The 22,500-nt window shown below is 39.0% G+C and overlaps 1 protein-coding gene across 11 annotated transcripts in view; it reads left to right on the forward strand.

Annotated features, from left to right (window-relative positions):
* The window catches only part of LOC137173326 (receptor-type tyrosine-protein phosphatase mu-like), a 164,855-nt gene that overhangs the window by 124,494 nt on the left and 17,861 nt on the right, over positions 1–22,500 (forward strand). For 5 of the 11 annotated variants that reach the window (XM_067578109.1, XM_067578112.1, XM_067578114.1 and 2 more), the window contains 7 exons: positions 673–747; positions 1,414–1,440; positions 6,425–6,615; positions 15,215–15,302; positions 17,433–17,509; positions 18,276–18,312; positions 21,513–21,610. In XM_067578109.1, the coding sequence (XP_067434210.1) occupies positions 673–747; positions 1,414–1,440; positions 6,425–6,615; positions 15,215–15,302; positions 17,433–17,509; positions 18,276–18,312; positions 21,513–21,610 (593 nt within the window). The remainder of the gene's footprint in view (positions 1–672; positions 748–1,413; positions 1,441–6,424; positions 6,616–15,214; positions 15,303–17,432; positions 17,510–18,275; positions 18,313–21,512; positions 21,611–22,500) is intronic. The other 6 variants (XM_067578111.1, XM_067578113.1, XM_067578117.1 and 3 more) reach the window with 2 other exon arrangements.

Consider the following 22,500-nt stretch of genomic DNA (forward strand, 5'->3'; position numbering starts at 1 on the left):
CTGTGATTGGATGTTTCTTGCCGCAATGCATCTTGGGAGACGTAGTCGACCTCTCTCCTTCAGTTTTATAAAATAATAATAATAATCTTTATTTATAAAAACAAAACAAATGTTACAAAGTACTGGTATCATACTGGTATCGTCCTGGTATCATACTGGTATCATACTGGTATCGTCCTGGTATCGTACTGGTATCGTACTGGTATCGCCCTGGTATCATACTGGTATCATACTGGTATCGTCCTGGTATCGTACTGGTATCGTACTGGTATCGTACTGGTATCATACTGGTATCGTCCTGGTATCGTCCTGGTATCATACTGGTATCGTACTGGTATCGTCCTGGTATCGTACTGGTATCGTACTGGTATCGTCCTGGCATCGTACTTGTATCGTACTGGTATCGTCCTGGTGTCATACTGGTATCGTACTGGTATCGTCCTGGTATCGTACTGGTATCGTACTGGTATCGTACTGGTATCGTCCTGGTATCGTACTGGTATCGTCCTGGTATCATACTGGTATCGTCCTGGTATCGTCCTGGTATCGTCCTGGTATCGTATTGGTATCGTACTGGTATCTTACTGGTATCGTACTGGTATCTTACTGAAGACATAAAGAGGCTCAGTCACTTCCTGAAACAGCTGTCTGTGTGTTTGTTTCTCCGTCCAGCTGTGTCGTCTCCGTCCTCCTTCACCCTGAAGACAAACACCATCAGCACCACCGTCCCCAACTCCTACTACCCAGGTAACCCAGCGCTGCACCCGTCAGACCAACACTTTATCAGGACGTCAATAAATCCTGATCTTTATAAAAGAATTAAAAGCACCACAACACAATCTGTCATCTGCAGCAGATTGTTGTCATAAAATAAAAATCTGAATTAATAACTGAAAATACATGTTTGTATTATTATTGGCACATCTGTCATTAAATAAGATGACACTTTATTGATAAACCTTTCAAACACTTACTTTTAAGAAACTGTTGAAAAAATGTTGTCAAAACAACATATGAAACTACAACTCAACCAACCTGTTGTTCTTATACTTGGTACCAAATGTCCACAAAATTAACCCTTAAATACCTGCAAATTACTCTGGAAATGTTCAGGAAATAAGTATGAAATGAACAGACCAGTAAAATAAACATGTTTATTTATGTTTGTAGCTGAACTGAAGACCTGAAACGTGTCTGAATCCTCAACAACTGTTCTGACCATCGATTAAACGTTTCAGACGTTTTTTCAAGCAAAAATGCAAAATATTCTGGTTTCAGCATCTCAAACGAGCTGCTGACATGTAGGGAGCTGACTCTTCTTCTTCTTCTTCTTCTTCTTTTCTCTTTCCTTTTTCCTGTCTGTCTGTCTGTCTGTCTGTCTGTCTGTCTGCTGCTGATGTGTCGTGATGGCAGATCCCTTCGTACCGACCGCCATTCTGGGTGAGACACTTTTCCTTGTCTTCCTCTATAGGGCAGAAAACAAACCTGCGCAGGTTGACAGACAGGAAGTAGACAGACAGGAAGTAGACAGACAGGAAGTAGACAGGTGAGACAGAGAAGAGAGAGACAGGTGAAAGGACAGAGATGAGGATGGAGAGAATGAAGAAAGAGAGAGTGATATTCTGGCTTCCATCCATCCCTGCTTGCTTCTCGTTCAGCTGCTTTTGGTTCTTTAGGTTTTTTCATTTTTTCATTTTGAAGTCTTTTATTTTAATTTCTAATTTTAATTTTTTTCAAAATCCTCCATCATTATTTATATTTATTTTATTTAATTAATTTTATTGATTATTTGTTTTATACGTGTACCTTTTAGATTGTTTTATTTTTTACTTTAATAATTAATTTTCGTTACCATTTAAATATTTTACTATAAATTAAGTTTACTTTTTTAAATGCTCTGTTTTTTATTTTTCACATTTATTTTATTTATGTTTTATTTATTTAGTGCTTTACTTTGTTTTATTTTTCCTTTAAGATTTTAATTACTTTGTCACTTTCTTTATTTTTATTTTCTTTTTAAATCTTTAATACATTTTTATTTATTTGGGTTTTCTGTAATTTAGTTTTTTTAATTTTCGTAATAATTAATTGAATTAATTTTTTATTTATTCTTTACATTTTGGTTATTTACCTGTTTGTTTTTGTTCCTGGAAACGACGGTGGGCTTCACTCCATCCCCGCATCCACAACATTCCTGCGTGTCGTGTTGACGTCACGTCTGTCTGTGACCTCCAACCTCTGCATGGACACAACACGCCCACGTGGACTGGGGGGAGCAAACATAAATATAAAAACAGAACAACAGAGGAGTCAGTCAGAGGTCCTGCTAGCTGCCTGTCTCACTCTCTGGCCGTCTTGGTTGGGATTGTTGGATGTTTTTTTGGATTTTCAGATTTTCATAGTTTTTAAATGCGAAACAAGTAGGAAGCTAATAAAAAGAAATCATGAAGGCTGTGCTAGTTCTCCCTGCGGCCTCCGTTCAAAAGTCTTAGTCTGTAAAATATTAGAAAACAGTGAAAATGTTGGTTACCAGACAGACAAGCAGCAAATATTTATGTCAGTTAAGTTGCAACAAGTGAATTTTTTTGTCTTTTTTAACTTAAAAACTGAGTCAAACAATTACTTGAAAACCAAAATTGTTTTATTTTCTGTTCATCAATTTATTATTAATTAAATTGTTGTTTCAAGCTCGAACCGAAAGCTGAGATCAGAACAAATTCAGCTCAGTTTTCACTCAATTTTGCCAACAAATTTCATGTAGGACAAAGTCTAGCATATCAGAACTTTTTGTATTTCCTGCCTAGTTGGACATCTCCTTCAAGCATTCACAAATGTAGAAACAATTCAAAATAAAATCAATAAAAAAATATGATTAAAAAATTTTTAAAAACACAAGACAAAGACATGATATTAGGCTTTGTCAATAGTTGAGTGTCAAACTGGAACAACTACGGCCTGGTGGACTAACGTTGTCGATAACTGTTCAGACTAATCGACTCTCAGAATGAAAAGAAAAACAAGTAACTTTTCCTTGATTATATTTTCATAAAGTTAATTATCTGTTAATCAATTAATCCCTAAACAGGTAAAAATTATAAGAGGTTTGGTGAGACACGTCACATTCAGTCTGAAACAGACTGAACGACCCTACAGAGGTCAAACACCAGCCAGTCAGAACAGGAGACTGTTGGACAAACAGAAGCATCTCAGTTAACTTTGACTCAGCACTTATACAATAATAATAAGTGTAAAAATAGATTTATACTAGATTTTCCTGTCCAGCGCCCACGTTTTTTAAATAGCAAATACACTTAAGACAGTGCGCTTATATCATTACAATAGAGCCTAAACTGTTGATGTTTATTTTGCTGGTAGAAAGTGAAAAATCTTTTTTTCATACCAAACAAACATGTCTCTTTTATCTTTTCTAAAAAACAGTAAGCTGCCAGTTTAGGCTAAACTTAGATGCTAACTGCTATTCTAAATGTGCTGCTAGGCTAGGAGTGATGCTAGCTTAATGTCCAAACATAGAAAGGGGAACACTAAAAGCATACTGTCGCATAAATCCTGTTTCAACTCTCTCCTCAGGCTAGCTAAACTCTCCTCAGGCCAGATGTTCTGACGTTAGCCGAGTCCTACACTCAGGGTACAGTGAGCCAGGTTAGCCAGGTTAGCCTAGACGCTAGCTATTACAAGTTCAAATAGAACCACTGCATTGCTAGAAGCTAGTTCTTGTATGAGTCATGCTAGCTGTGTGTTAGCAGTAGACTAGCTTCATTCCAGGCTAAAGCTAAAGCTAAAGTTGTTGCTTAAACCCTGTCTCCTCTTTCTTCTTCTTCTCTTCTATCTTTCTCTATGTAAAGTGCCCATTAATGGTAAGTGGTTAATTTGGGGCCAAATGGGGGGACTCATGTTGGGGGGGGTTTCTGTCACCACTGCGCATGAAGCCACACCCACCACCTGCTGTGATGTCATCAGTTAGCTTGACAATGCCCCCCTTTTTTACTCCTTTGTGAAATTGTGACATCACAATCCCCACCTCCTCCCGCCATTTCATCTCAAACCAATCAGGTGTCAGCTCTTTCCACTCTCTGATTGGTTGCCATTGTTGTCATAATTGTCTCATCTGTCCTTCTCCATACAATGACAAACCGCCACGTTCATCACATTGCCCATCACACGGCCTCTCCTCGCCCTCGCCATGATTGGTTGGGCTGTTTGGGATAGACAGTTTCTGATTGGTCAGTCAGCCCCCAGGCTAGCCAATAAGAACAGAAATAGAGAGTGTAGAGGAAGGTATGTTCGCCAAGTCTTTGTTGAAATGTTCGTGTCAGAGTCCTGGACGTGTGGAGGGTCAAAGGTCGATAAAAACCAGTTTATCAAAGGTTTGTTTTGTTCCAGGACTCTGAACTCTGCTCTTTTCACACTGCAGCTACAAGCACCTGGACCACATCTGGACCAGTACTAAACCGTCCTGTACTGGATCTGGACCAGCCCCTGGTCGCTATGATTAATTGGGATTGAGATGTGTTTGTCAGGTTATTGATTTGTGATCGATATGTATGGCAGCAGTGTGAAAAGAAACCAGCGCCAGTCACCACAAACCGCTCTCCAGTCATGTGATTTGATGTCATGTAATGTGTGCCAATTCATCTGTTGTCATGGTAACAACATGGTAGTCGTGGACGTGGACCAGGGCTTGTTGGATCATTTCTTGTCAATAATAATCTTTATTTTAAATGTTTGCTTGTGAGAAGAGGAACAGATTATTGATGAAACAGCAGGGAGGAAATTCTGTTAGTCATGAAATCCAAAACCTTAAAGCAGGCAGATGCTGTGTGTTTTTATTAATCTTGTACGTAGCACACTGCATGTTTTAATCAGCACACAGACCTCTAGCAAAATACCCAGATTCATAAAGCTCTGACACCAACAAATCTCTTATCGAACCTTCAATCTCTTTTTTTTACTTGCAAAGATCACTGTACAAAGCTCTCAGGCTTCTCACTGCTTATGGCAACTTTTGGCAGAAGATAATATTTCCTAAAGTGCAGGTTGACGTCTTTAAATATCTTCTTTGGATGAACAAAACCCCCAAAACTATTCAACTAACATCACATAAAACAAAGAAAAGCAACAAATTCACACAACTGGGAAGCTGTAACTGTAGGGAATGTTTTGTGTTTTTGCTGAAAAAATGATGATTAAATGATCAAAAAAACGTTTAAATGATCAAAATAGTTGATATTTAATTTACTGTATGTGTGGACTGTAAATGACTGAGCAGTGTCACGTCAGTTTCAGTTATTATATCAATAATTCAAGATAATCAACTTGATAGTTATAAATAGGGATCTTTAGTATTTGTTCAACAATAAGGAGTAAAGTTGATAGGCTCCATCTGTTGTGTCAGTGTGGCACATTACTTTTTTTTCCCAAGTATTTAAATGCAAAACTTCTGCTTATTTAATGAGATTATTGTTTAAAAAAACATCTTTGAAGAAAAGGAAATTCAGTTTGCTGAGAGCTTTGAATTAGAGTCAGAACAGAGTTAGATGTGTAAATAACCGTGTCATCTGCATACAACCGAACAGAACAATACAAACACTTCTGTGGAAACACATTGATGACAATTATGAAGACAAATCATAAAATACCAATAACTTTAGTTTATTGAGAAGACAAGATATTATTTAAACATTTGATATCTTTGATATTTTCAGGTTGGCGATGGAGAGCATTAGTTAGACTGACATTAAAAACTGTTAAAGATCTCAGTGGATTCTTGAGTTTTAGTTCTTTATAACAATGTTAAACCTGCAAATGTTGTGAGCTAATTACAGATCAGAAATCAGATAAGCAGACTTGGATTCCACAGTTTATAACAGATGTTTTGTTTCTAACCTGCTAGTAATGCTTACTCACATTAAACACCTCATGACAGCCTGTCTGGTGGAAATTTGGCCATATTCTAAAATAACTTGAGGACGAACGAATCAGGGTGAAAACCAGAGTTAAATCAAACAGTGTCTGCCCAGCATTAAGATTTTAGAAACTAAAAATCAACTAAGTCTGACTTTAATCAAAACATTTTTGACCCAAATTTAGCTGAAAGAAATACATTCAAGCCCAAATTTGACATTATGATGAGTCTAATTATATTTTTGGATCCCTCATGACAAATACTAGACTGTGGCTCTGGATCAGTTTTACCAGCGTGAACAAGTCTGGATTCTGACCCGGGTCAGTCTGGTCCTGTCCATTCCACGTCCACATGTCATGTGACTCCTGTCCAACATGTACATTCATCATATCAGCATAACATGGTGTTTGAGTTACTGTCTACCACCACAATCTGACCGTTTCATCGTATTTTCTCTTAATATTCTGTCTTCTGTTCTTCTTCCTCTTCCTCCTCCTCCAGACGACAGTCAAACTATGACCAGTGAAACCAGTAGTCTGGTCCAGTCCCACTATAAGCAGCGGGAGTCAGAGCGGGAAGCGTTGCCCTATCAGACAGGTCAGCTGCACCCGGCCATCCGAGTGGCCGACCTGCTGCAGCACATCACCCAGATGAAATGCGCCGAAGGCTACGGCTTCAAGGAGGAGTACGAGGTGAGGACGGCAAACACACACAGATTAACATCACACACTCATATTTTCATACTACAAATCCCAAAATGTTATCTTAGCACGTTGTTGATGTTGTGAAACTCACCTGTTGGTGATAAAGTGCCCATACCTGTGGGGGCGGAGCTACAGAGGAGAGATAGTGTAAAGGCCGTTTACATGGAGCACAAAACATATCACTGAATCAGACACAACACATACAATGTTTTCACCTGTGATCAGAGTTTCAGCCAATCAACAAAAAGCAAAATAAAAACAGCTGTTGTGAGGAACTTTATAGAAATTGTCTTAAATTTGTGTCACACTAGACATAAATACTTTTTATGGGATAATTTTGCCAGTAATTTTTATTTATTCTATGTAAAAGGACCTTTAAGCTGCTGCAGTGAAATTTAGAAGCAGCAGTGCTGACAGAGTTGATGGAAAGGTGCAAACTAAGATTTGGCAAGACTACTGGAGTTGAAAAAATGTTGGAAAAAGTTAAAAGATAATCTGCAAAAACACTCAGCAGTCAAACAGTGTTTGAGTCTGTCTGCATGTTGTATCCGAACACACCTTCAGACTCTGATGTCTAATGGATGACAAAACAGCCAGGTCTTTAAGACTAAAGTAGTAATATTAAGTAGCAATTATCAAATTTATCAGAATAATTACAAAGGGAGTTACACAGCTTCATGGCTGCTTGTGGTTGATACGTTGTTAGTATGTTGGTACTACATACTACAGTTGGTAATACCAACATACTAACAACTCTCCTAGTCACTTTTAATGACTGTCAGGGAGTTGGGAGGCAGCTAGGGTGTTACTAGGTGGTTGCTAGGCTGTTACTAGGTGGTTGCTAGGGTGTTACTAGGTGGTTGCTAGGGTGTTACTAGGTGGTTGCTAGGGTGTTAATAGGTGGTTGCTAGGCTGTTACTAGGTGGTTGCTAAGGTGTTACTAGGTTGTTGCTAGGCTGTTACCAGGTGATTGCTGGGTTGTTACTAGGTGGTTGCTAGGGTGTTAATAGGTGGTTGCTAGGCTGTTACTAGGTGGTTGCTAAGGTGTTACTAGGTTGTTGCTAGGCTGTTACCAGGTGATTGCTGGGTTGTTACTAGGTGGTAGCTAGGGTGTTACTAGGTGGTTGCTAGGCTGTTACTAGGTGGTAGCTAGGGTGTTACTAGGTGGTAGCTAGGGTGTTACCAGGTGATTGCTGGGTTGTTACTAGGTGGTAGCTAGGGTGTTACTAGGTGGTTGCTAGGCTGTTACCAGGTGGTTGCTAGGGTGTTACTAGGTGGTTGCTAGGCTGTTACCAGGTGGTTGCTAGGGTGTTACTAGGTGGTTGCTAGGGTGTTACTAGGTGGTTGCTAGGCTGTTACTAGAGCAACTATTTTGATAATGAAGTGAACATTATTACATGATGTACGTTATTAAAACATTACAGTTCACTCGTAAACTGAAGATCTTTGGATTTTTGACTGTTGATCAGACAAAAGAAGACGTCACCATGACGACATTTTATATTATATTTAAATAAAGGTTAGTTGCAGCTCCATCGTTTTGTTTTTCAAAGACAATTAACCAGCAGTGTTTGAAAACCAGAAGGTTTAAAAACTGTTGTTTTACAGAAACTGTCACAGATCGAGTAGCTGTCAAATCATTTTATAGTTAATTGATCTTTTATCTGTTAAATGTCAGGAAACAATAAAAACGTCCATCACAGTTTCTCAGAGTCCAAGATGAAAACACAAAGATATTCAGTTTACAGAGAAAACAGAGGTTTGAATCGATAAATCACTCATACAGCCAATCAACCATTTAAAATGTTGTTGATTCATTTTTTGTTCATTCAAGTTATCATGTTATAGATTAATCGTTTCAGTTTCAATCACTAATCAATGGCAGCAGCAGTGAAAACAGTAAACACATCAGTACTGTTCACTAACAGCAGAGTGTGTGTTTGTGTGTGTGTGTGTGTGTGTGTGTGTGTGTGTGTGTGTGTGTGTGTGTGCACAACATGTTTACCCATTTTCATCACAAGAAACTTACTAATGGATGTTACTTACCTGAACACACACACACACACACACACACACACACACACACACACATAGACATACATTATAGATCTTTCCCCCCAGCTAATGGGCCAAAACAGGGAATAGCTTGTGTGTGTGTGTGTGTGTGTGTGTGTGTGTGTGTGTGTGTGTGTGTGTGTGTGTGAGTGTGCATGTGTGTGAGTGTGCATGTGTGTGTGTGTGTATGAGTGTGTGTGTATGAGTGTGCATGTGTGTGTGTGTGTGTATGAGTGTGCATGTGTGTGTGTGTGTTCAGGTCTGGCTGCCTGCTAGCGGGCTGCCCTCAGGGCTAATCCATTATACATACTGAGTACACACACACACACGCTCAGAGTATTTTCACCCTCCATTTGCAGAAAGTTAGCAGTGAGGAGTCCTTCCAGTGTTTCTGTCTGTTTAATGACAGCGACCACGACTGCAAACTGGAATCACTCCCAGTATGTTCCCATTAACACCAGTATCAGATTGATGGTTTTATTTAATGGGTAATAATCAGCTAATAACTTGAGAAGATTCCTGCAAAGAACCATGTAAATACATTTATGCTAAAGACTTCAACACAGTTCCTCTCACTCATGTATGGAGACACAATTAAATAAATAATACATGAAATAAATAACAAACGATTCAATTAATAATAATACATTCATAAAATAGATAATAAATTATATATAATATAACTGTGATGTTGTAAAATAATCCAATAATTTAAATCCCATTTTTATAAAATGTTATTTAATCCTGAATCTTTTATTCAGTTGATTGCAGCTAACTGTTATTCATTATTCATGTATTTGCACATAATAATGAGGGATAGAAAAGATACTGCAAAATTAAAAAAAAGAAAAATAAGAAGAATTCAATATAAAATATTTACATTTACATCCAGCAGTTTTTGTTTTAAAATGTTGTTTTTTCTTACTGACAGTAAAAGTATCTGTGTATCATTAAAGACACACAGATCTCATACAGTCATGTGAAGTACTGCAGTAAAAGTACATAAGTATTATGAGCTTGATGTAGTTAAAGTATTGCAGTAAAAGTACATAAGTATTATGAGCTTGATGTAGTTAAAGTATTGCAGTAAAAGTACATAAGTATTATGAGCTTGATGTAGTTAAAGTATTGCAGTAAAAGTACATAAGTATTATGAGCTTGATGTAGTTAAAGTATTGCAGTAAAAGTACATAAGTATTATGAGCTTGATGTAGTTAAAGTATTGCAGTAAAAGTACATAAGTATTATGAGCTCGATGTAGTTAAAGTATTGCAGTAAAAGTACATAAGTATTATGAGCTCGATGTAGTTAAAGTATTGCAGTATTATTATTATATATGACATCATTAGATTATTAATAAATAGTATTTATGACAGATATTAGCAGGTTTGGTTGATGGATTGTTCGATGACACCGCAAGTGGTGTCAGTTTAAAAACCGTAACTACGATGGGTCGTGGTGTTTACTGTAGCCATGACGACGAAGGTTGCGTAACTTTGAGGAAGTAACTTCAACCCAAACCAGATGTTAACCGCAGCGCCGTGACATCATACAACATCATTACTGTTCTACTCAGGTTAAGTTGAATCTTGTCTTGGAGCAGTTGATTGTTATTCATTCATTGAACTAAACTTTGTGTCTATTTTACCTGTAATTATTTCTTTTAATTTACCAGTTTACAAGGTTCTTCTCAGGAAGTTTCTGTCTTCATTCTGAGTTTATGGAAGAGTTTTTCCTGTGTTTTGTTTGTTAAACAGGTGTAGAAATAGAAATGTAAAGAATAAACCTGCACACGAGGAAACAGACTCCTCTTAGTTCCACATTAACTTCAAACTGATGATACGAGTGTTCATGGAAACATACTGGTTTATTTCACGACTCCTCTCGTTTATACTCGTTTTCCTGGAAAGTAATTTTCAGGTTTTGAAGGACTGAGAGGGAGGTGCAGGTTCAGTTCAGTTGTTTTAGTTGATGTGTACAAACTCATTACATTTGGGTTCATACATATCAGTTCTTTAACAGACAGGAAACGCTCAGTTTACAGTGTGTCAAACTACATATCAGCACATGAGGTTCTTTTGTAAAAGCTCTATAACATCTGAACATGATAATATATCAAGTCAAATTAACAACCACATATGAACCCAGTTATGATGAGTTTGTATTCACCAACTAAACCAACTTAACATGTTTTCATTTTTTCTTCATTTCTACCAAATTGCACCACCGTCTGTTAAATACCTGCAAATTACTCAGGAAAATTCTAGGAAATGAGTATAAAATGAAGGAAGCTGTGAAAGAAAACATGAATAAAACCCAGTTTGAAATGTTTTTGATGAAAGTTCTTTTAAAATGAGATGTTTGTTGCTTTTGGTTTGTTTGCAGTTTGTAATGTCGGCGATCACTGACGGACTGTATATATCGCTTATTAGCATGATGGATTCATTGATCAATAAGTTCATGAGCACCTGTTTTAAACACTGATCAGTTTCTGTTTGAACATGTGAGCAGTCAATAATTGATACTAATTAATACTAAATCATGTACGCTACATTCTGAATATCTATGGAAGAAGATTAGAGCCACATGAAAAACTAACGACTGTTGGAACAACGATGTCGTCACAACGTTCAGTGTCGAGTCGCATTTATTTTAAACAAATGTCAGAATTCCAAGAAAAAGAATGAAGAAAGTGAAGATTTTTCTTGTGGTTTGAATCATTTTCTGTGGATGATAAAGCAGTGGTTTGATGATGAACTGATGTTTAAAGCTGCAGTAATCAGCTGATAATAACGAGCAGACAACCAGCTGAGTGCCCCACTGATCATTGTTATCTCCCTGATCCCCTCCATGCTTCCCCTTTACTAATTAATCTGATTGGACAGCTTAACGAGGTAAGACGCCTTCTTGGTTTTCAGATTGTCAACATCCTTGTGTTCTTGTCAACTAGATTAGAGACTAGCTGGAAGCTAACGCCCAACACACACATTAGCACTGTAGCTAAATGTCATGTTTCTGTTCACGTCCTAACAGCCAGACCAGCATGTTTGTTTGACCAATAACATTCCACACCGTGCTGTTTGACTGATGTCTTTTTGGACCAATAGCTTTTGAGAAAAAGCAGGAAGGAGCCTCCGTCTGACTACAGACAGAAAGTAGAAATTTAAATGTACAAACCACAGACTGTATACCAAGATGGACGACGCGTCGCCACTTCCTGCCGCTGTGCAAAAGTGAAGCCAAAACATCTCCTTTCCGGGAGCAGCCATCTTGCTTGTTTGATGTCATTCGGAGCCGGAGTCGGGCCGCCGCCTCCATCATGACATCACACCCCTTTGACAAACATCAGTGTGATAAGAACGACCTAAAATAACGCGGAGGGGGCGGGACTTATGACCTGTCCTGCAGCAGCCAGCAGGGGGGCGATCCAGATGTTTTGGCTTCACTGTTGGGGGGTTGCCATGACGTCCATCTTTATATACAGTCAATGGTACAAATCAACACAAGCTTGATGAATTATTTATTATCAGTGAGTAAGTATTGATAAATGGTTGATTGTGGCGGTGCATCAACAAATCGGCTCCAGAGTTCAGATTTGTGTCTTTCATTTAAAATCTGTGAATCTTTCATTTTTCAACATTTGGCTTCATCCCTCAGATTAAAACAGTGATTAATGTGCCCAGACAGCCGCTGAACACACGTTTTCCTGCTATTTTTATTATTGACCCAAACTAAAGCTCGTTCTAATCGACTCTGGTTAAACTGACATGTCACAGTTTGTTATTGATCGTTAATAACTTGTGTATCTCTTGAATGTCATCTGCACATCGTTTTGTACAAGAAACAGTAAATCTGTGACAGTTTGAAGCTTGTTGTGTGTAACACTGGCTCATAGTAACAGACTGATGTTGTGTTGCTGCTGTATTGACCCAAAAACATCCCAGATTGAACCTTAGTGTGAACGTGTCACCAGGCTAGCCAAAGCTAGCATACAATGCTAACATGACATTTTGAAAAATTACTTTTAACTTTTATTTGTTTTTAATGTAACTGTAAAACAGACATTCAAGATATTTGAGAAAAGCAACTTAGTTTCACTAAACTAGAATCAATAGTGATCAGTGATCAATCAGTGATTGATCAGTGATTGATCACTGATCACCTGCTGGCAGATAACACGAGTCAGGTGTCACCTGACCGGCGTACCTGACACCCGACGGCCGTCCGTCACTGTGCTGATGTTTGGTGATGAAGGTGTTGAACGTTCATCAGCTCATCGCCGTGGTTACCTTCTCCACGTCTGTGTCACATGTTGCTGCTCTCAGAGGCGACGTTCACGTTTCACACTGAAGTGAAGTCGGCAGGCGAGTTTCTGAAACGTCTCGTTGTCGGAGGTTTTATTCTGATGATGCAGGAAGTCCTGGAAGCTTCCAACCGTCTCCAGACAGCAAAAAATTCCCCCAAAAATCATTTTGTGCTGCAAAATGTAGCTTCTCATCGACTCCTCTGTAATCATGTCAGTATTATATCTGTGTTTCATGCTGCAGGAATGACACAGGTCGTAGAGGACATGACCTCTGACCTTTGACATGAAAGCAGGAGGTTGTTGGTGGTTACAGGGGACAGGTAGCATTAGCATTAGCGTCTGAAGCCTCGTTTCAAACACACACAGACAGAGCGGAGTCGCTGCCAGCAGTCATTACTTCATCTCTTCCTCCAATTCTTTTTTTATTTTTTTATTTTTTTTCCTCCCTTTGTTCCTCGCTGTCAATCATGTGTGTGTGTGTGTGTGTGTGTGTGTGTGTGTGTGTGTGTGACATCGCTCACCTCTCAGTTTGATGGATGTCTGCAGCTGTTAGACTGCTGTCACACACACACACACACACACACACACACACACACACACACACACACACACACACACGTCTGCAGGCATTTTAATGAGACGCTCAGAGCGACCCGGGAATCAGAGAGTGAGAGTTATCGGGAGAGAGAGACGGCAGACAGAGACGGAGACTGATGAATAGAAACGAAGAGAGAGACGAGATAGAGGGATAGATACAGGAAGTGATAGATGACAAGACAGAAGTAGAGATAGTGAGATAGATAGAAATATAGAGATGGAGATGATTAGAAGAAATGGAAAGAGAGAGATAGAGGGATGGATACAGGAAGTGATAGATGATCAGCAGATAGAGAGAGAGAGATGGAGATCGTTAGAGATAAAGAGATGAAATTAAATGTTGTGAAAGACATGAACGAGCTCATCTGACTAATATTCAGCAGCATGAAGACGAAGAGATGAAGAACAGGTCAAATAACTGTAAATAAATACACTAATAATATCACTGTTGACTTACTTGACAGTAATATGAAATTATAATATTTAATGACATATTATAATTGTCCAGTGATGTAAACTCATAATATAACATTTTGTGGGTAATGAATCAAACTACACGTCGTTATTTGGAGCCGGTTTTAGACGCAACGAGCTCATATTTGACTTTAAAACGGTCACATGATTCATGAGGCTTCGTGCATGAACGTTTTCTTATTTTTCTCTGATGTTTGTTGTTGCGCAAAGTCATAAAAGAGGAAAGTAAGAAAATCCTACAAACGCTCTAAAAACGCTCTAAAAACGCTCTGAACCGACCAACGCGAGGAGAGAGACGTCTCTGTGATGAGACGCGTCATGTGACAGTCGGCAGCTGATGTCACACCGTCAGCTGTTTGTTACTGACATGATGAAAATATGGTAAACAGTATCATATTTAACCTCATTATAATTATAGTTATTATAATTATGAGTCAGACAGTGAAGTTTTCCCAGTTCTCCCAGTAAAGAGAGGCAGAGATGATCATACGTGACTCTGCACCACACGTCAGTTTCATTCATATCTCAGATCCATCTGCTTCTGCATCTGATACACAATCAATAAAAACAGATGATCAATAACCAGTAAAGTTTAAGTGAATTATTAATGAAACGTTTGCAACCGTGTCATAAACCAACAGTTCAATAAACTAAATAACTGGCAGGTAAAGTCTGATCACATGAGCAGTCATGTGCTCAGCTGTCTGCCGGGTCACATGATGAACTTCTGAGGTTTATTTACATGGTCAGGTGGAGATCTTCTCTCTCAGCAGGGAAACAGAAGCTGAAGTTAAACGTTGGACTGTTGATGTTTACCTGAAACCAGATGAGACTCTTCTCTCTATAAATGTGTCGACTCCGTTTGTTTTCAACTGATTCTGTATTTTGTGATTCATTATTAAATATTTGTTCTGGGCAGAGAGAGAAAGTGTTGTCGGAGCAGTTTAACACTGTTTGAACAGTTAAAAACAACCATCAGCTTCTCTCTGAGCCTCCGTCTCATAATTGGACTTAATCATCTGCTCTGACCGTAAAACTCCCACCGGTGTGCGTTCAGGAGCAGAAAAATCAAACACATCTCTGCATTATTCATGAGCTCCGTCTGAATCTGCTTTAAAACAAACTCTCTGTTTCTTTCTGTCTTTCTGTCCTCAGAGCTTTTTCGAGGGACAGTCCGCTCCGTGGGACTCAGCCAAGAAGGACGAGAACCGCATGAAGAATCGCTATGGCAACATCATCGCCTGTATGTATCAGCAGCTGATATAAACACTGTGCAGAGCAGACGTCATCGTTTATAATAGTGATGTAAAGTTTAATAATAAATATTAACATCAAGTTAATGTTGAACATTTATAGAACTGCAACAATTAAACTCATCCAAAGGAAAATTATTCAGCAACTATTTTATAATCAAATCATTGTTAAAGGGTTCGTTTTCTGCTTTTAGTGGTTTTCTGTTATTTATTTCCTGTTCTGGTGTCGAGTGTTAAACGAGGTCAAAGGTCAGAAACTTGACGTGAACATTTGTAGAAACCTGCAAGTCAAAAGTCAGTTTCTACCTGCTGATCTGTTATGTAGCCTCAGTTGCTAAGGTGGTTGCTAAAGTGGTTGCTAAGGTGGTTGCTAAGGTGTTTCCATGATTCAGCTCCAACATGTACGGATGGATTTGAGAAGTTGACATTCGGAGTAAAGAAGGAGAAGAAGAAGTGAAATCCTGCTACTATAGTTTGTTTACGTAGCCTCCGGAGCCGGAGGAAGCTTCCTGAAAGCTGACCAATCAGAACAGAGTGGGCTCATCAGGAGGCGGGGCTTAAAGAGACAGGAGCTAAAACGGCCTGTTTCAGACAGAGGCTGAACTGAGGGGCTGCATAAAGGGCCAGTAGAAGATCAATAAGATATTCCAGTAGAGCCCCAGAATATAAATATAGAGGCTGGAGATGTGCAGAATATGTCAAACAACAGTAAGTGAATAGCTTTTGGTTTTGAACTGTTGATCAGACAGAAGGAGACATCTGAAGACGTCACCTCTGACTTGAACTTGTAACGTCATTTTATATACAAGACTACTGATCGATTAATCAATAATGAAAATAATTGTTGGTTGCAGCTCTGAATATTTAAAATCTCAACTTTCAGAAAACTGCAACTTGTCATCTGTTGAAACAGCGACGTCTCATCAATAACTGGTAGAACTGGTTTTATGTAAGCAGCAGCGCTGGTCATCGTGGCGTCTCTGTGTGTCAGACTCACGTCAGCTTTAGTCTCAGAGCAGATGATCGTTTCAGAGCTCCGGATCTCATCATGTAACTGCTGAAGCTAATGTGCTAACGTCCCAGACAGCTAGCATCACACACACACACACACACACACACACACACACACACTGTGTCCTCTGGGGGTGTGTTTATGTTAATGAGGTGTGATGATGAGCACGCTGAAAGCTACGGTGGCCTGCAGGGACACACTTCATATTCAAACTACTTTATCTGACTCATAAACAAATCAGTCGATATGAAATCATCCGTTTATAACAAAACACTGTTCAATACTTTCTGATCAGCTGATCACATGACATCATCCACATCATCTTCATGACTGAAGCATCTTATCAACCGTCTTTACTCTAAATGTCTCCCGCTGATGTGAAGCAGCTGTTCATGCAGATGTTCACAGATGTTTGATGAGAATCAGAAAGATCATTTTTATAGAGAGATAACAGTTTAAATTCAGGAGGCTTATCTCCACCCGGTTACTGCAGTTACTGTCAAATCAAGCGCACCTGCAGAGCACTAACCTGATACAACAGCTGCATGAGTCGCATGTTTTAATGCTGCTGTTCATCGTTTGAGACATAAAGAGTCACTCAGTCAGCTGATCGGGCCGCTCCAGCCAACAGGACTGATGTTTTATGGTGTGATGGTGCCGTGGTTGAGGTCTGGTCACGTTTAGGGATTGAAACATGGAAACAGGAAGTGAACAGCAAAACTATGAGAATTATTAAATTGTGTTTGAATGTTGCTGAGTTCACACAGCCGACTGTTTTAATTTACTTGATAGTGTAACATAAAGATTTTTATTAACTGAAACTAAATATTTAATCGTTATATTTAAAATGATTGTTAGAAGACACACACACAAACACACACACACACACACACACACACACACACACACACACACACACAGATTCAGTTTGTTTCTATGATTGAGTTGAATGAATGTAATTAAGTGGTTATTGGTTTATTATTAGATCATTTATTCAGCACAAGCTAATTAGAGGTGATTATGTTCAGCTTCACCACGACAACAAGCAGACCAATTAACACTGATACTGTGTGTGTGTGTGTGTGTGTGTGTGTGTGTGTGTGTTTAGACGATCACTCTCGTGTGCGTCTGCAGCCTCAGGACGGAGAGAGCGGCTCCGACTACATCAACGCCAACTACGTCGACGTAAGTAACACACACACACAGTTTCTTTTTCTTAGTTACTTTCCTTTAAAGGCCAATCTGAAATGTCCCAGTCGACTCTGTTTCCATGGCAACAGTCGTCATCAGTGGGTGTTGGTGGTGTTGACTCTGTGTGTGTGTGTGTGTGTGTGTGTGTGCATTGTCACATGTATGTACAGTACATCATGTATGTCAAAGTATTTACTGCAGTCTTGGTGCCAAGAACGAGCGCGTCTCATGCCGTCGGCCGCCCGGTCGAAAGCTCGGCACACTTATGTTCTGTAATATTTTGTTACACTTTCCAAATACCAAAAGTGCGCTGGGCACGCCTCCACGCGCTTTGCAGGCCGCACTCGACTGCGATCTGCGCCTGCGTGCTGCGTTCAGGAGAGCAGACGCAGCAGCTGTTTGACAGATGTTTGGAGTCTGCTGAGACTGAAGGATTCACTGTGAATCCACGTCATGCTTTTTGCTTTAACTTGAAGATGTGCAGAACCAACAACAAACTGTCTTAAAGGGTCATTCTGCTTTATTTCAAAAGAACATCACACCTTTCTGTACGCTCGGTGCAAAAAAACATAAACTAATAGATATGAAGGAATAACATCACAAAAATATCATTTCATTTTATAGTTAATTGTCCAAAAATCTGTGTTTAAAATCAAACTTCCTTAATTGGAAGAAATCCTGGTTTTCTGGTAACTATATAACCTTGATTCTCTCTTCTTCTTCTTCTTCTTCTCTTTCCTTTTTTGTTGTCTTCTCTCAGGGCTACCACAGACCCAATCACTACATCGCTACTCAAGGTAAGAGCTGTAAAGCACACATGAACATATAAACTATCTGTGTTCTACAGACTCAGGTGGATCAGTAGGCTGTTAGCCTAGCTTAGCACAAACACTGGAAGCAGGGGGAAACTGTTAGCCTAGCTTAGCACAAACTGGAAGCAGGTGGAAACTGTTAGCCTAGCTTAGCACAAACACTGGAAGCAGGGGGAAACTGTTAGCCTAGCTTAGCACAAACACTGGAAGCAGGGGGAAACTGTTAGCCTAGCTTAGCACAAACACTGGAAGCAGGGGGAAACTGTTAGCCTAGCTTAGCACAAACTGGAAGCAGGTGGAAACTGTTAGCCTAGCTTAGCACAAACACTGGAAGCAGGGGGAAACTGTTAGCCTAGCTTAGCACAAACTGGAAGCAGGTGGAAACTGTTAGCCTAGCTTAGCACAAACACTGGAAGCAGGGGGAAACTGTTAGCCTAGCTTAGCACAAACACTGGAAGCAGGGGGAAACTGTTAGCCTAGCTTAGCACAAACACTGGAAGCAGGAGGAAAGTGTTAGCCTAGCTTAGCACAAACACTGTAAGCAGGAGGAAACTGTTAGCCTAGCTTAGCACAAACACTGGAAGCAGGAGGAAACTGTTAGCCTAGCTTAGCACAAACACTGGAAGCAGGAGGAAAGTGTTAGCCAAGATAAAAAAAATCCACTTTCAACAATTCCGAGTCTAATTTACATGAACAAACTTTTCTGTTAACCGAAAAAAAGGCGCAAAATGTGTAGTTGGCTCCTTTGTTTTAATGTAATTTTAATGTTTTATGTTAATAATCAATTGATAATCAGCAAAATAATGGATTACTGGTCCAGCTGTTATCATATGGAGAAACAGGAAGTACAAATATATAGTGAAATATTTCCAGCAGAACTCTGTAGTGATAAAACTCACCTGTGAGTGTTGCCACAGCAACCTAAACTGAAATCTGAAGGACCAGAAAGTTTTTACTTTTTATTTTGACTTACAGATATTTGGAGAATATTTGATTATCCACACACACACACACACACACACACACACACACACACACACACACACACACACACACACAGTTTTGTAGTTCTATCTTTGTGAGGACACTCACTGATATAATGTGTTCCCCAACGCTGAACTGAACTTAAACCTGATTCAAACCTGAACCTTAAAACCACGACTCAAACAGCCCTTAGAAGGTGTGAGGACCACACAATAGATGTCGTCACTTTACAAAAATGTTCCCACTTTACAAAAATGTTCCCACTTTACAAAAATGTTCCCACTTTACAAAGATGTCCTCACCTCACAAAGATGTCCTCACTTTACAAAGATGTCGTCACTTTACAAAGATGTCGTCACTTTACAAAGATGTTCCCACTTTACAAAGATGTTCCCACTTTACAAAGATGTCGTCACTTTACAAAGATGTCGTCACTTTACAAAATGTCGTCACTTTACAAAGATGTCGTCACTTTACAAAATGTCGTCACTTTACAAAAATGTTCCCACTTTACAAAAATGTTCCCACTTTACAAAGATGTCGTCACTTTACAAAGATGTCGTCACTTTACAAAGATGTCGTCACTTTACAAAATGTCGTCACTTTACAAAGATGTCGTCACTTTACAAAATGTCGTCACTTTACAAAAATGTTCCCACTTTACAAAAATGTTCCCACTTTACAAAGATGTCGTCACTTTACAAAGAGGTCGTCACTTTACAAAGATGTCGTCACTTTACAAAAATGTTCCCACTTTACAAAGATGTCGTCACTTTACAAAAATGTTCCCACTTTACAAAATGTCGTCACTTTACAAAAATGTTTCCACTTTACAAAAATGTTCCCACTTTACAAAGATGTCGTCACTTTACAAAGATGTCGTCACTTTACAAAGATGTCGTCACTTTACAAAAATGTCGTCACTTTACAAAGATGTCGTCACTTTACAAAGATGTCGTCACTTTACAAAGATGTCCTCACTTTACAAAAATGTTCCCACTTTACAAAGATGTCCTCACTTTACAAAAATGTCGTCACTTTACAAAGATGTCGTCACTTTACAAAGATGTCCTCACTTTACAAAAATGTCGTCACTTTACAAAGATGTTCCCACTTTACAAAAATGTCGTCACTTTACAAAGATGTCGTCACTTTACAAAGATGTCGTCACTTTACAAAAATGTTCCCACTTTGCAAAAATGTTCCCACTTTACAAAATGTCGTCACTTTACAAAAATGTTCCCACTTTACAAAAATGTTCCCACTTTACAAAGATGTCGTCACTTTACAAAGATGTTCCCACTTTACAAAATGTCGTCACTTTACAAAAATGTTCCCACTTTACAAAAATGTTCCCACTTTACAAAGATGTTCCCACTTTACAAAATGTCGTCACTTTACAAAAATGTTCCCACTTTACAAAAATGTTCCCACTTTACAAAGATGTTCCCACTTTACAAAATGTCGTCACTTTACAAAAATGTTCCCACTTTACAAAAATGTTCCCACTTTACAAAGATGTCGTCACTTTACAAAGATGTCGTCACTTTACAAAAATGTCGTCACTTTACAAAGATGTCGTCACTTTACAAAGATGTCGTCACTTTACAAGGATGTCGTCACTTTACAAAAATGTTCCCACTTTACAAAATTTTTCTCACTTTACAAAAATGTTCCCACTTCAAAGGTCTGAAACTCAAAACTGGTGCTCACAAAGACACACTCAGCTCTGCAGGTAGAAATCCTCCTGAATAAACCTGAGAGTTTGTGCTAACACGTCAGTCTGTGAGCATGAATATGGAGTGTGTGTGTGTGTGTGTGTGTGTGTGTGTGTGTGTGTGTGTGTGTGAGTGTGTGTGTGTGTGTGTGTGTGTGTGTGTGTGTGTGTGTGTATTCGGGCATACTCTCGCTGTAAAACACTTGAGGACAGGAATGGATTAGCATGAACTAATTAGCTTGTCAAAACACAGACTGTCAACAGTGATTAGAAACATTTTCTGTGTGTGTGTGTGTGTGTGTGTGTGTGTGTGTGTGTGTGTGTGTGTGTGTACGTGCGCTTAATTTGAATTAATTAAAAGAGTCATTATAATTCATGTACAGCTCTGGTGTCGCCTGCTGATCCGCTGTCTAATATGAAGTTTACACTGTGTGTGTGTGTGTGTGTGTGTGTGTGTGTGTGTGTGTGTGTGTGTGTGTTTCAGGTCCCATGCAGGAAACGGTGTATGATTTCTGGCGGATGGTTTGGCAGGAGAACACCGCTGCTATCGTCATGGTAACCAACCTGGTGGAGGTGGGGCGGGTGAGTCCACACACACACACACACACACACACACACACACACACACACACACACACACACACACACACAGACACAGAATGATTGTTGTGGCCATCTGGTTGTTTTTTCCTCTCTGATGAAGTTTGGGACTCCATTTCCCAGAGTGCATCTCTCACGTCTCTTTGTTTGTTTCCCTCTATTGTTGGAAAGTTTTCAGTCTGGCAGTTTGTTCCAGTCGAACTTCATCTGCAGCTGTTTATAAATATAGTTATAATATGTTTATAGTTGTGTATTTTACTGTCACCATTTCTTGTACAAATATAACAAACGCAGGAAAGCACATATCACATATTATATATAAATATATTAAACCACAGCTAAAGTAGAGTGTGTACTCCAAATGTGTGTGTATCACATAAAACTCAGATTTATTGACAAATGTAACCTCCGTCCAAGGACAGCTTATTCCACACGCGCATCACAGTTTTTACAATTTTGTACTTAACTGGAACTTGAGGAGAACACATCTCACATGTTTACATGCATGTGTGCATCATTGTGTATAAATCTAACCAAGGGTCTAAAAGCAACTAAAGGAAAGTATATTTGACATATTCAGACAGTTTAATGCTTGTATGTATCTGCAGCTCAGAGACAGTGAATATCACAAACTCATATATTTATGTACATTTTTATTTTTACACACGAAACATCAAACTCTTCTCATCAGAACGTCCTGAGATCGAACTGATCAGCAGACTTGAGTTCTGCTGCAAGTTATGATTATCTTCATTATTATTTGTCAATTAATCAATTAGATGTTTGGTCTATAAAAGGTGGATGAGTGTCTCCTGATACGTCTTCAACTGTCACAACTAAAGAAACCAGAAAATATTCACGTCTAACGAGCA

Source organism: Thunnus thynnus, chromosome 21, assembly GCF_963924715.1.
Source record: "Thunnus thynnus chromosome 21, fThuThy2.1, whole genome shotgun sequence".
Lineage (NCBI taxonomy): Eukaryota > Metazoa > Chordata > Actinopteri > Scombriformes > Scombridae > Thunnus > Thunnus thynnus.